Source organism: Rhincodon typus, chromosome 2 (assembly GCF_021869965.1).
Source record: "Rhincodon typus isolate 14 chromosome 2, sRhiTyp1.1, whole genome shotgun sequence".
NCBI lineage: Eukaryota > Metazoa > Chordata > Chondrichthyes > Orectolobiformes > Rhincodontidae > Rhincodon > Rhincodon typus.
This window is the reverse complement of record NC_063333.1, coordinates 122935229-122949997: the sequence shown is the minus strand read 5'-3', so window position 1 is coordinate 122949997 and position 14769 is coordinate 122935229. Positions and strand designations below refer to the sequence as shown.

General features: G+C 39.6%; 1 protein-coding gene across 4 annotated transcripts in view; it reads right to left on the bottom strand.

Moving 5' to 3' along the window:
- Positions 1-2954: 2954 nt before the first annotated feature.
- The window catches only part of mrs2 (magnesium transporter MRS2), a 39773-nt gene continuing 27958 nt past the window's right edge, over positions 2955-14769 (bottom strand). For 2 of the 4 annotated variants that reach the window (XM_048616645.1, XM_048616637.1), the window contains exons 9-10: positions 8456-8569; positions 3020-5330 (exon numbers count right to left, since the gene is read on the bottom strand). In XM_048616645.1, coding sequence (XP_048472602.1) covers positions 5262-5330; positions 8456-8569 — 183 coding nt within the window. In that variant the 3' untranslated portion in view covers positions 3020-5261. Of the gene's footprint in view, positions 5341-8455; positions 8570-14769 lie in introns of all 4 variants that reach the window. The other 2 variants (XM_048616625.1, XM_048616631.1) reach the window with 2 other exon arrangements.

Genomic DNA, 14769 nt, shown 5'->3' with positions numbered 1-14769 from the left:
GTCAACTTTCCTGCTCCTCTGATGCTGCCTGGCCTGCTGTGTTCCTCCAGCTCCACACTGTATTGTCCCAGGAAGATCACGTGGGCTTCGGCTTTTTGGTTACTGCTGATCTGAAATTGACATCAACTGCCATCATGTGATCAGTTAAAACAAAACAGTTTAGGATCTTTCTCTTTGTGCCTCCTGGGCATCACATTGTGGTTTTATCCTCACTTTCCTGTACCTAGATCCGTTGTGTCCTGTGTTAAATATCTTATCAAACTCTGCCTTGAATAAAATCTATGACACAACCACCACCATTTTCTGGGGAAGAGAGATCTACTAGCATCTTTCTGAAAGAAAAAAATTCTCACCTCCATCTTAAAAGGGGAGCCTTTTATTCTCAAACTGTGGTTGATAATTCTAGCTTGCGCCACAAGAAATAGCCTCCTTCCCCCTCAGTACTCAGCCTATCATGTCTCTTCAATATCTTAGATATTTCTATAAGACCACTTTGCATTCTTGGAAGACCATAAGATATAGGAGCAGAATTTCACCATATCATCCATCAAGTCTGCTCCATCATTTGATCATGGTTGATATGCTTCTCAACCCTATTCTCCTGCCTTTTCCCTGTAACCTTTGATCCCACTACTAATCAAGAACCGATTTATCTCTGTCTAAATACACTCAAAGACTTGCCCTCCACAGCCTTCTGTGCCAATGAGTTCCACAGATTCACTGCGCTCTGGCTGAAGAAATACCTCATGTCAGTTCTCAAGGTTGTCCTTTCACTCTCAGGCAGTGCCCTCAGGTTCTAGTCTCTCTTACCAGTGGAAACTTCTTCTCTACATCCACTCTATCCAGGCATCTCAGTATTCTGTAAGTTTCAATTTGATCAACCCTCATCCTTCTAAACTCAGTGTACCGACTCAGATTCTCAATCACTCCTCACATGACAAGCCTTTCATCCCCTGGATCATCTTGTAAACTTCCTCTGGACCCCATCCAAAGCCAGCACGTCCTTCCTCAGATACAGGACCCAATACTACTCTCAATATTCCAAATGCGGTCTGACCAGAGCCTTATGCAGCTTCAGCAATACATTCCTGTTCTTGTATTCTAGCCCTCTTTAAATGAATGATAACGTTGCATTGGTCTTCCTAACCATCAACTGAACCTGCATGTTAACCTTAAGAGAATCCTGAACTAGGACTCGCAGGTCCCTTTGTGCTTCAGATTTTCAAAGCTTTTTCCCATTTAGAAAATAGTCTATGCCCTATATTCTTCCCACCAAAATCCATAACCTCTCACTTTCACACATTGTATTCCATCTGTCACTACTTTGCCCACTCTCCTCACCTGTCCAAGTTCTTCTGCAACCTCCCTGTCACCTCAACACTACCTGTCCCTCCACCTGTCTCTGTGTTATTTGCAAACATAGCAATAATGCCCTCAATTCCTTTGTCCAGATCATTCATGAATAACATTAATAGTTGTGGTCCCAACACAGACTCCTATGGAAATCCACCAGCCATCGGCTGCCATTCTGAAAGACCTCTTTACCCTATTTTCTGCTTTCTGCTAGTAAGCCAATCCACTATCCATGCTGATACCTTGTCCCTAACACCATGGGCTCTTACTTAGCAGCCTCCTGTGCCGCATTTTGTCAAAGACCTTCTGGAAATCCAAATGGATCACACCTACTGGCTCTCCCTTAACTAACTTGCTCATTGTTTCCTCAAAGAATTCTATTTTAGAATCCTTATTGTAACATGAACTTCCAAGTACGCTGCGACCTCATTGTTAATAATGGATTCTAAAATCTTACCAAGGTCAGCATAAATGGCCTATAATTTCTTGTTTTCTGCATCTCTCCCTTCTTAAATAGGGATGTTACAATAGCCATTTCCCATACCTCTGGGATGCTCCCTGACTCCATGACTACTGAAAAGTCACCACCAATGCCTCTACAATCTCCTCAGCTATTTCCTTCAGAATTGTGGTTTGTAGTCCATCTGGTCCGGGTAATTTACCCAGCTTCTCCTTGGTATTGGCCACTATGCTCACTTGTACCCTCTGACTCTGAAAGTTCTGATATGCTTTTGGTATCTTCCACTGTGAAGTCTGATGCAAAGTACGTATTCAGTTCCTCTGATGTTTCTTCTTCATTACTATTTCTCCAGCTTCATTTTCCAGTGGTCCAATACCTACTCTTGCCTCTCTCTTATGTTTTATGTGTCTAAAAAAAAAACCTCTTGCAATCTTCTTTTGTATTACTGGCTAGTTTACCCTCATATTTCATTTTCTACCCCCTTCTTGCTTTTTAATTTGTCCTCTGTTTTTTTTTTTACAAAGGCTTTCCAATCCTCTGGCTTCCCACTAAACTCCACCACCCCGTTTCCTTTTATGCCATCCCAGACTTCCTTTTTCAGCATAGTTGCCGCATCTTTCCCTTAGTACGTTAAAGTCCAACCTTTCACCATAGGATAATGTCCTCACTTCATGAATTAGTCAAGTGACCTTTATTTAACACGATTACATTATTTGTCCAATAAGAAATCAAAAGTGCACACTGTACCCTAAATGTAGTGTCTCCAAGACCATGTACAGCTCCAGTAAAACTTCCCAACATTTATATTCCAATGCCCATGCAATAACTGCCAAAAATTTAATTACCATCCTAATAACTTGCTGTACCTATGTATACAGTAACATTTGGGAGCACTCTGTATCTCAGACTGCCAAAGTGGACAAGTTCACATTTTTCCACATTATACTCCACCTGCCAAATGTTTGACAACTCAGCCTCTCTCTATAATCACTTTGCTGACTCTACCTCCTTAGCAGAGCTAACCAACACATTTTACTAGCTTTTTAAAAAAATGTTAAATAGCTTTCAAAATTCAGCTCCCAAAATCTATGTCAATGTACGTTCATACACCTAGTGAATCATTGACGAAATGAGAATAATATTAGAATCTTTGGATTTTTTAATTAAAATACATAAATATTTTTCAAAAAAGTGACATTGATTCTGAAGTATTTCAGTATTCCTGAAAAAGTGTCACTATATCAGGCTTGGAAAGGTCAGTTCAAACGAGAGGAATCCAGCATCAATTTCATTTGTTTAAAGCTCTCCATTAACTGGTAAGTTGTTCTTAAGTTCAGTTTGCTGATGAATTTTGTTATATTGTATAAACAAAACGTCAGAAACTGAAATAAGAAAATTCCAAGAAATAATGCATATGCATAAAAATAAACATTAATCATAAAAGAATTATGAAAGAGATTGGATAGATTTAAAATGAGGCACTTAGAAAGTTGACAGCATTCAAAGTAGAAAGCCTCCTATTTCAGATGGGATACATCTTAGGTTACTGAGTGCATCAATCAAGGAAAAAACAGAAGCCATGACAATGATCTTCCAATCCTCCATAGATATTGCAGTGTGCCAGAGATGGTAGTGTAGAAATGTTACGTCCCTGTTGTAAAAAACACAGGGAGATAAGCCAGGTAACTAAAGACCAGACAGCCTTAAACTGATGAAGAGAAACTTCTTGACCCAATAATCCAGGAAAAAATTGTCTCTTGGAAAAATGTGTTAATCATTTATAGTTAGCCTGAATTTATTAAAGTGAAATTGTATTTGACAAACTTAATTGAATTATTTAATGAAGTAACAGAGGCATCTTCTGAGGGTTGTGCAATTGATGTTGCGTATGTGAATTTTTCAAAGACGTAACAGACTTGTTTAAAAAAAAAAGCCCACAGAATTAGGGGGGCAATGGCAATGTGGAAATAAACTTAACTGTATGAGAGGGAGCAGAGTAGTGGTGAATTACCATTTCTCAGACTGGAAGGAAATGTATAGCAGTGTCCAGTCGGAATTGCTATTTGTTAAATGATCCAGTCTTGTGTCCGCAGGTCATAAATTAAAAGTTTGGAAGTGACTTAAGACTTGGAAATTGACTGAGAAGGATAGCAGCAGATTTCAAGAGGACACGGACTGGTGATAGACTTCAATTTTGCTGGGTCAAAATCCTAAACCCTCTGACTACCAGTAGTGTCGTGAGGACTGCAGTGGTTTTAAGGCAGCTGCTCACCACAACCCTCTCCTCAGTAATTAGGGATGACCAATAAATGCTGGCCCAGCGATGCCCACATTCCATAAATGAATAAAAAAGTAGCAGATAAAATTTACTCCTGAGATCTGTGAAGTGATACAATTTGGAAGGAAAAATGAGAATCAAAATAAATGATGTGGTATCAATTTAAAAAGGCAGGTAATTGGATAACTGTCAAAGAACCAATAAAATTATAATGGGCCAAATGGCATCCTTCTGTACTGCACTAGTGCACGGAACTACATTAGTATCAAAATACTCACTCACTGGATAAATTCACAGGGTGGTGCATTAGTCACTAGTCTTGACTAAAGTGTCATACTTTTGGAAATAGCCCCTATATATAATTAAAACCTATATATAAAGTTACTGAATGATTACACTTAGCATAGGTTATATGAAAAAATATTCTCAATTTTCAATTTTATTCACACTGTACAAGTCTTTTTTAAAATAAGTAACATTAGCTATTCTTAACAGCCCAGGACATTGCAATACATACACAGGCTGTGTAACTAGTCTCCTGCATCAAGTACCAAAATCTACTGGGGACAAGATGAAGGACACTAGTCAAGGAAGGGGATTCGCAGAATGGCTCATATCTCCCAAAGCCAACTGTGAATTGTTTAGCAGCTGGTTAACAGCAGAACAGGCAAAAACAGGAGCATAAATCATCCATCCAGAAATCTCAGGTAAAGAAAGATGATACGAGGTGTCAAATATCACATTCTACCACTAATGCATTTCAGTGTTGGATCATTTACGATAAATTATGATAAAATAAATGAGGTGTATACTTCATTATTATTTCTAATACCAGGAACAGTTGACACGAAATATTAACCTCCTGGACAACTAACTTCAATGTGACAATACATTATTATTGTGCTGCGAAAGTAATTTTCTTCTGCCATCTCATGGCTTCTGTCATTGTAGGCCTTATGCTCCGATGCCAAAACAGCAGTTGAGGGTGACTGCACCTACTATGGACTTATAAGAATCCTCGGAGCATTGGCCCTTTGATCCACAATGCACAAGTTTTGCTTTATAAATTTAATTAACTCTTGTGGATGGTGTTGCAAGTATTGTGCACGAACTATATTTCCAGCACTGTGCACAGATGGTTAAGAACATTCCGGTAAAACTGAAAGTTCATCATTTGGAACTATGTCTCAGGTCAATTCTTCCTCCAATCAACTGTGATTTTTTCAGGAGAGATGGCATCTAGGGCAACCAAAAACAAGACAAAGAAGTTTCTAATTAATTCACAAATCAGACGGTTTAAATCTTATTCAAATTAATTTGCTTCCAATGCACAAAACCTATGCTGGCCATCAACTATCATCAACATTGTCACAATATATTGAAAAGGATAAAAGCTCTCAATACCACTGGAAATTTGATAAGTACTCAATACAATTCATAGAAGACAACTCCACAATACTTAGCTGCTCAGAATTCAGGACTTATTGTGCAGAATGGAGTCCTCAAGAATTACTGAGATTGGTTAAAATCACTGTAGCACATTTCGCTGAGGTTGGGAATAGGCTCAAGGCACATCACTGGGAACTTGCAAATGAAATTTTGGGTTTAATTAATGATGCAAATAACCAGAAATATTTGATGTTGACACAAATCTTCTACATTATAGCACTCACACTGATGAATCTAATCAAAGTAATTTTCCAAAAAGGAAACCTGTGATATTTAATTCAAGTAGCATTGCTTAAATCTCATCACATGAAGTAAGCACTCAAAACACAATTTTCAAAACACAATACAATCATTGCATCGAAGGAACTGCAGCAGTTTAAGGTGAGTCATCACTAGATTCTCAAGGGCAACTGAAGATTACCTTGCTATCAATGCCTGTATCTCAAGAATGTATGACAATAAAACTTAGTAGAGAGTTATCAACAAAATTTTAGTGCAGTGATAGATTGTTTCATGTTAATAAAACAAAGCATGTGATTTTATAATCCACTTCAAGAATTTGTACTTGTATTTTGGTTTACGAAGCTAAATCAGATCAGAAAATTTTCAAAACTGAATTGGACCTACAAAGTTGAGGTTTATTTCAATAATGTTTATTTCAAGGGCTCTTCTTGAGGGCTACTTTTAGTTTTCAGGTTCCCTTTCATTCTCATTAACTTATTTATGAGGTGATGCACTCATGTAGTAATAATGCTTTCTATTTCTGTGTTGCCATGAGGGGTATTTAGACTCTCACGGAAGCAAAATGAGAGTATTTCATTAATATCCTTATTCGTTATCAACCCTCTGTTAAAACCTATGGAAATCATTACGTTCCTAGGCAACACAATATTAAATTGGCACAAATCAACAGACACAAGTTAACAATAGATCTTCTCAAAATAATTGAGACTTACAAGAACAGTACACAAAAATTTATTGCCCTAACTCACCTTTCATCGCCAGATGAGGTCACTGCTAATGAATTTCAACTACAAATGCAAAACACTGGAACATTTTAACCAGACAGTTAATACCTTTGAGTTTTCAGTTCCAACCTCCGAAGTTCAAAAGCTCTCTCCTTCTCCCTTTCTTCTGCCAGGGCCTTCCTTTCCTTTTCTTTTTGTTCTGCCAGGGATATTCTTTCCCTTCCGTTTTCCTCTGCTACAGCTATTCTCTGTTTCTGCTTTCAATTTTAACTCAAACTGTTTCATTTCCTTTTCATGTTCAAGCTGATTCATTTACAATTGAATTTTAGCCATTTCCAACAGCATTTCTGGCAACTGTAAATGTCGAGCTACTGCAGTAATTACCTCCCCTTTTCGCACGGACAAAGACAATGCCAACTCCAGCTTGTCTGGCAATTCTAAAAGCTCTGCCTTGCTCACTTTCTGTAAAACTCCCAAAGTGACTTCTTCCATCCCCAGGAAACTCTTAGTGACTGAAAGGGTCACTATTACACAAGGTACACCCTATTTAAACCAACCGAATGCAACACCTGAAATAAAAACACCAACATTCACCACTCACTGCTTTGGAGTCCAATAATCCTAAATCCAACCTGGAATTAAAGATTTTGATCCCGACAAGAGCTCCCAATTTGTTATGAACTGCACTATATTAAGAAGATAACCTAGACCCTAACTTTTTCTTATTTAAGTATAAGGCAATTCCAGATGCAATTTGATTGGTCAAACGACTTTAAGCAAAACACACCTTACTTTTACACTACAGTTAAAATACAGACAGAATAAAAATTAAAGAATTGGCTTAACTGTAACTATTGAAATGCTAACAAAACAATATATATATTAACTACTACTACTAATTAACTGTTCCAATATAGTAACATCCCATAAACACACGCTTGGCAAAGGCAAAATCAGTAAAATAGATTGTCTCACATAAAATCCTAGTAGCAGAAAGAGAACCCTAGCTTTTAGCTGTAACAGAGAGACGAATAAGAGCTTCCACATCCAGCTTCAAGATCCCAGCAACTGCAGAAAGCTAAAACTAACAAGCCTGGTTCTGTGGGAGCTTGACCCCACCCATTCAGGCTTCTTTTGTTCCAACTTTTAAAAATAGCCCCAAACTGGTTACGTTATTGGCTTTGAGCAGACTGCTCAATATCTCCATCTCAACCTTCCTTTATAAAAGGAAAGGCAAGATACACCTCTTAAAGCCATTGTATCATCACAGCGGTAGTGCTGCTGCCTCACAATGCAAGGGACCCATGTTTGATTCCACCTTGGGTGGCTGTGTGGAGTTTGCACGTTCTCCCTATCTCGGTGTGGATTTCTGCTGGGTGCTCCGGTTTCCTCCCACAGTCCAAAAACATGCAGTTGGATTGACCTTTTAAATTTCCCCCTAGTGTCCAGGGATGTGCAGACTATATGGTTTATCCATTGTAAATGTGGGGTTATGGGTCTGGAATGGGTCTGGGTGGGATGCTTTTCGGAGGGTCAGTGCAGACTTGATGGGCTGAAGGGTCTCTTTCTGCACTATAGGGATTCTATGACTCTATAACCAATGTTCCCTGAAAGCTGTGCAGTTGAACAGGGATGTTCTGTGCATGCCGAGTGGCGTGCTGATGCATTAGCTTCTGCTTCCCAAGGTCACTGCTGTTCATGAACCTCAGAGGACTATAAAAAATTAGAAAGAATCTTATCCTCAGCAAATGTCAATCACATCTTGACTTTGGCAAAAGCCCCATCCTCACCTCCCACTAATGCCCCAGACAAAGGTGACCCCCTCTCTCCTACCCTGGGCGCTGAAGGAGAGGCAGAGGCCTGTGATTAATTGGAAACGTCTTTCAAACAGCTCACAGATGGAGCCGTTCTGTGCTGTTAGATTATAAAGCTAGAGGTAAAACCTACTGGAGGGGGTGTTGAAGGCTCGAGATGTCTGCCCAGAAACGATAGTAAGCGTCGCCACATTAGTCCACTCCCTAGAAACATTATTCCAGTTATCAACCAGAAGAGACGGGGGTCCTGGAAACAAAGAAAGGGTAAATTAGTTCCTCATTGATGTTCTCCATTGACTACATTCCTTCATTAAATAATGTTTAGATCTGGAAGTAATAATGAAGTATGTAATCTTTATTGACGTTGCCGTGGTATATTCAGTCTTAACTCTCTACCTCATTTTTAGTACTCAATGCATTAACATCTAATTGATCAGGGTTAACATTGCTGACCTGCAAATATACACTGTTTAATGAGACAGAATTTGAGTGGGGCCCAAAAACATAACATTTAATCGAAGCTTAATTTGACATTTGCTGAGGATAAGATTCTTTCTAATTTTTTATAGTCCTCTGAGGTCCATGAACAGCAGTGACCTTGGGAAGCAGAAGCTAATGCATCAGCATGCCACTCGGCATGCACAGAACATCTCTGTTCAACTGCACAGCTTTCAGGGAACATTGGTTATTATATTTTGACATAGAAGGAAGCCATTTGGCCCATCGGGTCTGCACTAGCACTTCAAACGATCATGCCAATTTTCCTTGCACAGTATTTATATCCAAATAACCACCTAATATCCTCTTGAATGTCTCAATTGAATATGCCTCCACCACACTTCCAAGCAGTGCAATCCAGAACCAAACTATTCGCTCTGTGGAAACATGCGTTCACCAAAATTCTAATGTAAAGGGAAAACAACATTTACATTATATTGAAAGGAGAGTTCTGATTGATTGGCAGTTGGACTCTGATTAGTAGAAGCATAGCCATGGTGAATGCACCAGTCACATGATGACTGACAGTTAACAACCAAGGTTTGTTTAATTTTTGGTTTGACTGTAATAAATCAAGGCAATGCCCCAATCTATTTTGAGTTGAAAACACACTATTATACATGTTCTTGCTGTTTGCAAAGCCTGTACATTAATAGATGTAGTTTCCTCAAAGCATTGTAAAATTTTCAGGTTTCATGCTGCACCAGAATTTACAGATAGCAGCCCATTTGGGCTCATTGGGCTGAATGCCCCCTGTGCTGTAACCATCTTACCATTGTTGTATTAGTTGGTGTCTGTTTATAGGTGGTTCAAGTGGCAACACAGCAGGTCAGTGGTCAGCACTGCTGCCTCGCAACACCAGTAGCCTGGGTTCAATTCCAGCCTTGTGAGGGCTGTCTGTATGGAGTTTGCACATTCTCCCTGTGTCTGCGTGGGTTTCCGCCGGGTGCTCCAGTTTCGTCTCACAGTCCAATATGCAGGCTATGTGGAGTGGTCATGCTAAATTGTCTCGTAGTGTCCTGAGACATGGATTAGCTCGGTGGATTTGCCAAGCTAAACTCAGGGTAGGCGGCTGTGTTTGGGTGGGATGCTCTTTGGAGGGTCAGTGCAGACTCGATGGCAGAAAACTATTCGATGAGCATAGAGGCTAATGGAATGGAAAGTGGTTCTGGGAGGCAAGGGAATACTGGAGACCAAAACTATGGGAAAAGTGGCAGAAACCATTGAGAGCACCATCAACCATGTCGGGGGGATGGGGAACATCTCAGGAACATTGTTACAGACTGTTGTATCTTCAGAACAGAAGTCTTCCAGGGTGCATGCTTGAGGAAGTGTAGCTGTGGAAAAGCCTATCATCAGAAACGGAGACAGAGAAGTCAAGGAAGGGAAGGATTAGATACTGAAACTGAGTGAAATTAGTACAGACTTATTGAAACTTTCCAATCCAGAGTGACAGCAGAACACAACACTGATACAGTCATCAATGCAAGAAAGAGTTAAGGAAGAGGACTCCCCCCAACCAAGTAGGATTGTATTATGATCTTGTTGGGCCATTAACATTAAAATAGAAATCCAAACAATTGAACTGTACTACATGATTTCAGTTTTCTTCTTAAAAAGAACTTGATTGAACATAAAAGACTTCAACAAAATAAGTGCTATTAACAATATGATTTATAACTATGTATGGTATGCATTCAGTTTATGTCTTACTTCTCATAAGAATTCTTCTTTAAAATACATCAATCTTTGTTCTGTATGAATCACTATAAGCATTCTGCAGTCCTCTAGAATATTCTCCTCAGCTCCAGTCTTTAGCCAATTTAATTCAGTCCACGTAAGTTCAAGAAAAAGCTGAAGGTACTGGACACAACAAAGGCTGTGGACCCTGACAACATTTTGGCAACAATACACAGAGCACATGTGCTCCAGAAGTTGCTACACCCCTCGCCAAACTGTTCCAGTACGGCCACAACAGCGACATCTACCTGACAATTAGAAAACTACACATTCTGTGCAAAGAGAGAACACAAATCCAAACTGGCCAGTTATTGCTCCATTCTGCTTGTCATCAGTAAAGTGACGGTCGTCATCACCAACGTCATCAAGCAGTACTTGCTTCGTAGTGATCTGTTCACTTACACTGAATTTGGGTTCCGGCAAGGCCACTCCAATCCAGACCTCATTACGGCCTTGGTTCAAACTTCAGACAGGAGGGGAGAGTGCTGCCTTAACACCAAATCTGCATTTGACCAAATGTAGCATCATAGACCCTGAGCAAAACTGTAGTCAATGGCAATCAGGAAGAGGGGAGGAACTCTCTACTGATTTGAATTAGACCCGGCATATAGGAAGATGGTTATAATTGTTGGAGGTCAGTCATCTCAGCTCCAGGACATCTCTGCAAGGCTTCCTCAGGGTTGTGTCCTAGGCACAAAGATCTTCAGCTGCTTCATCAATGACCTTCCCTCCATCACGAGGTCGGGGGTGAATATATTCATCGATGATCACACAAATGATCAGCACCATTCACGACTCCTCAGATACTGAAAAAGTCCATGTCCAAATGCAACAAGACCTGGCTTGGGTTGACAAGTGGCAAATAATGTTTTTGTGCAGCACAGATGCCAGGCAATGACCAGTTCCAACAAAAGAGAATCTAAGCATTGATCCACAACATTGAATGACATTTCTATTAGTAATTCCCAGTTATCAACATCCTGGGGCTACCGGTGACCTAAAACTGAACTGGGCTAGTCTTACAATTACAGTGGGTGCAAGATCAGGTCAAGGATTAGCAATCTTTCAGTGATTGACTCATCTCCTGATTCCTTGAGGCAAGTCCACCATTTATAAGACACAACTCAGGAATATGACAAAATACCCATACGTGCCTGGTTGAGTTCAACTCAAGAAACTTAGTATCATCCAGGACAAATAACCTACTTGACTAGCACCACATCCACATTAAGCACTAATGCATAGTAACAACATGGTGTGGCATTTACAGAATGCACTTTAGAAATTCATCAATATTCCTTAGACAGTACCTTCCAAATCAACAATCACTACCAACTGGAAGGACAAGGGCAGCAGATACATGGGAGCATCGTCAGAGAGTTCCCTTCTGAGCCACACACCATGCTGGCATGGAAATATAACACTGTCCCTTCAGCATTTGAGTCAAAATCCTGTCCAAATGGACTGTGGTGTTTCAACAAAACAGCTCACCAATGTAAGAAGGAATGGATAATAAACGCTATCCCAGCCAGTGAATCTCACATCCATGAATGAATAATAATTACCAAAAAATCCTCCTGAACAGCAACATAGGTGTATTTCACTACATGGCCCACAGCAGCTCAAGAAAGCAACTCACCACCACCCTCTCATAGATATATAAATAAGAGATATTAGACCAATGGCCTGTGTGTAGCCTGCTCCACCATTGAATACAATCACGGCTGTTCTGTGACTTAACTCCACTTTCCCACCCACTTCCCACATCCTTAAGAGACCAAAAACGTTTCAGCCTGAAGAGCACCTTACATGTCTGATGAACTAATAAAAGAAAATCAGTTGTTATGCATGAGAGTATTAAGGAAGAAAAATCCCAGAGTGTGAAAACAGTGGAATAACAGTGATGTGACCTTTGAAGAAAGATAAAGAAACAGAGGGTTGGTTGCTCTGGAAAGGGCATGTCTTAGTTGCTGGATGGAATACAAGTTACTAAGAAGTTTAAGAAGGCAGGAGTCACTGTTATGATCTTCTTATTTTATATTTAGTGTGACAGAGGCTAACCCATAGTTTAGATTAGGTCATTAACTATCCCAGCATACATAAAACAGGTACGTCATTAGGATAGGATGGGATGCATATGAGGAAGTCGAGGGAAATAAGAGATAGCATTGTGGAGGAAACATCCATAATTTTCCAAACGTAGAGTGGGTGACCGCTTTGGAGAACACTTATCTGCAGATAAAGACCCTGCTCTTCCAGTTGCCTATCACGTCAACACATCACCTTGTTTCCTGGCCAACATCTGTCTCAGGTTTGCTGCAGTGCTCCAGTGAAGCTCAGCGTAAACTGTAAGAACAGCATCTCATTTTCTGCTTGGGAACTCGACAGCCTTCTGGACTCAATATCAATTTCAACAATTTTAGGACTGGAGTCACCTTCTCCATGTCCTTATCCCAACCCCCTACACCAGGCCTTGTTATCACATTGTCTGCTATAACACACTACGTATTGTTAGCCACTAATAGAACCCATTAGTGGGTATTAATTCTCCTACGATGACCATTATCTGCTCATTTGTCTGTCCAACTGTTCTCTTCTCTCTTTAGGCTCTGTCTCCACCTATCATTTACTCCTTACCTACTTTCCCCCACCCTATCTTCTGCATCAAAACCAACTTTTTCCTAGCTACCATCAATTCTGAAGAAGGGTCACTGGATTCAAAATGTTAATGATTTCTCTTCACAGATGCAGCCAGTCCTGCTGAGATTTTCCAGCAAGTTCTGTTTTTGTTTCTGATTTCCAGCATCTGCCATTCTTTTTTTTTTAATTCCATAATCTTTCCATCCTTCTTGCTTACAACAGTAGTGCCAGAGGACTAGAAAATTGGGAATGTTACACTTTGTTCACAAAATGGTTTCAGGGTAAACGCACCAATTACAAGCTGGTCACTTTAACCTTCGTGACAGGAAACCTTTCAGAAATAACTAACAATTACTTGGGCAAGTGTGAATCAATCAGGGAAAGCTATCACAGATTTGTCAGAGGAAAACCATATTAACTTGATTGAATTTTTTGATGAGTTAACAGGAAGAACTGATGAAAGTAATGTGGTTGAGGTAGTGTACATAGACTTTCACAAGACAGTTGATAAAGTGCCACATATAAGGCTAGTCTGCAAAGTAGAAGCTCGTGAACGAAAAGAGACTATTGCAGAAAAGATGTGAAGTTGGTTGACTAACAGAGAACAGAGAGTAGCAGTGAATGATTGCTTTTCAAATAACACATAGCTATATCATGGAATGCTTAGGAATTGGTATTTACGTTGTTATATGAGGTAATGGTTGTGAAAGGCCACCCGATATGATAGTGTAATATTTGGGTGAGTATAAGGTACAATTTCCTAGAATCCAGTGGAGTGAAGGCATATCCACTAGTCTGTAGCCAGAGTAATAATGTTTATCTTACTAATGTAAGTCATATCTGATTGCTATCATACCAGAAACTATATCATATTTAAGACAATCTCTTCTTATTGAAGACTGTTGGTGGCATGTAAGTAACCTAATTACATGGCGCCAGTAGCTGGCAGCACAAAACCAAATACAACAAGGTGATCAGCAGAGAGGACTAGAATTTGATTTTGATGTACAGAATGATTTCCAGTGAACAATGAATAAATTTATATTTATAGCTTTAAAAATCTAACAGCTTTAAGAATTACACCTACAGCCAGTCAGTAGCTGAAGATGTTGAACAGTGAAGCTCCCTGAAGACAAGAAATGAATATATGACTTAGCATTAATTGGTCTTTTGGCACCTTGAGCCTGCTCCATCATTCAATAAGATATCGGCTGAAACAAAAACATAAATTTATGGAAAAACTCAGCAATTCTGAGAAGTTAAAGCAGAGTTAACATGTAAACCTCCTTAATCCACCATTACCAGAAAAAAAAATCCATCATGCTTTTCTTCAATGGAGTTTTAAAAAAGGACCAGTGACCCTTCTTCAGAACCCGTTCTTAAGATACAGAATTGCTTCCAAGCTAAACACTAAACCCATGAGCTGAATTAAAAAAAACTGCAAACGACCTGCGGCTGATATTATAGCTCATAACATAAAGGAAAGCACATATACTTTCAATGAATTCCACAAGCTTTTGACAATTAGTTTAATCTGAGAAGAAACAAAGTTCTTGCAAGAGAAAAGGT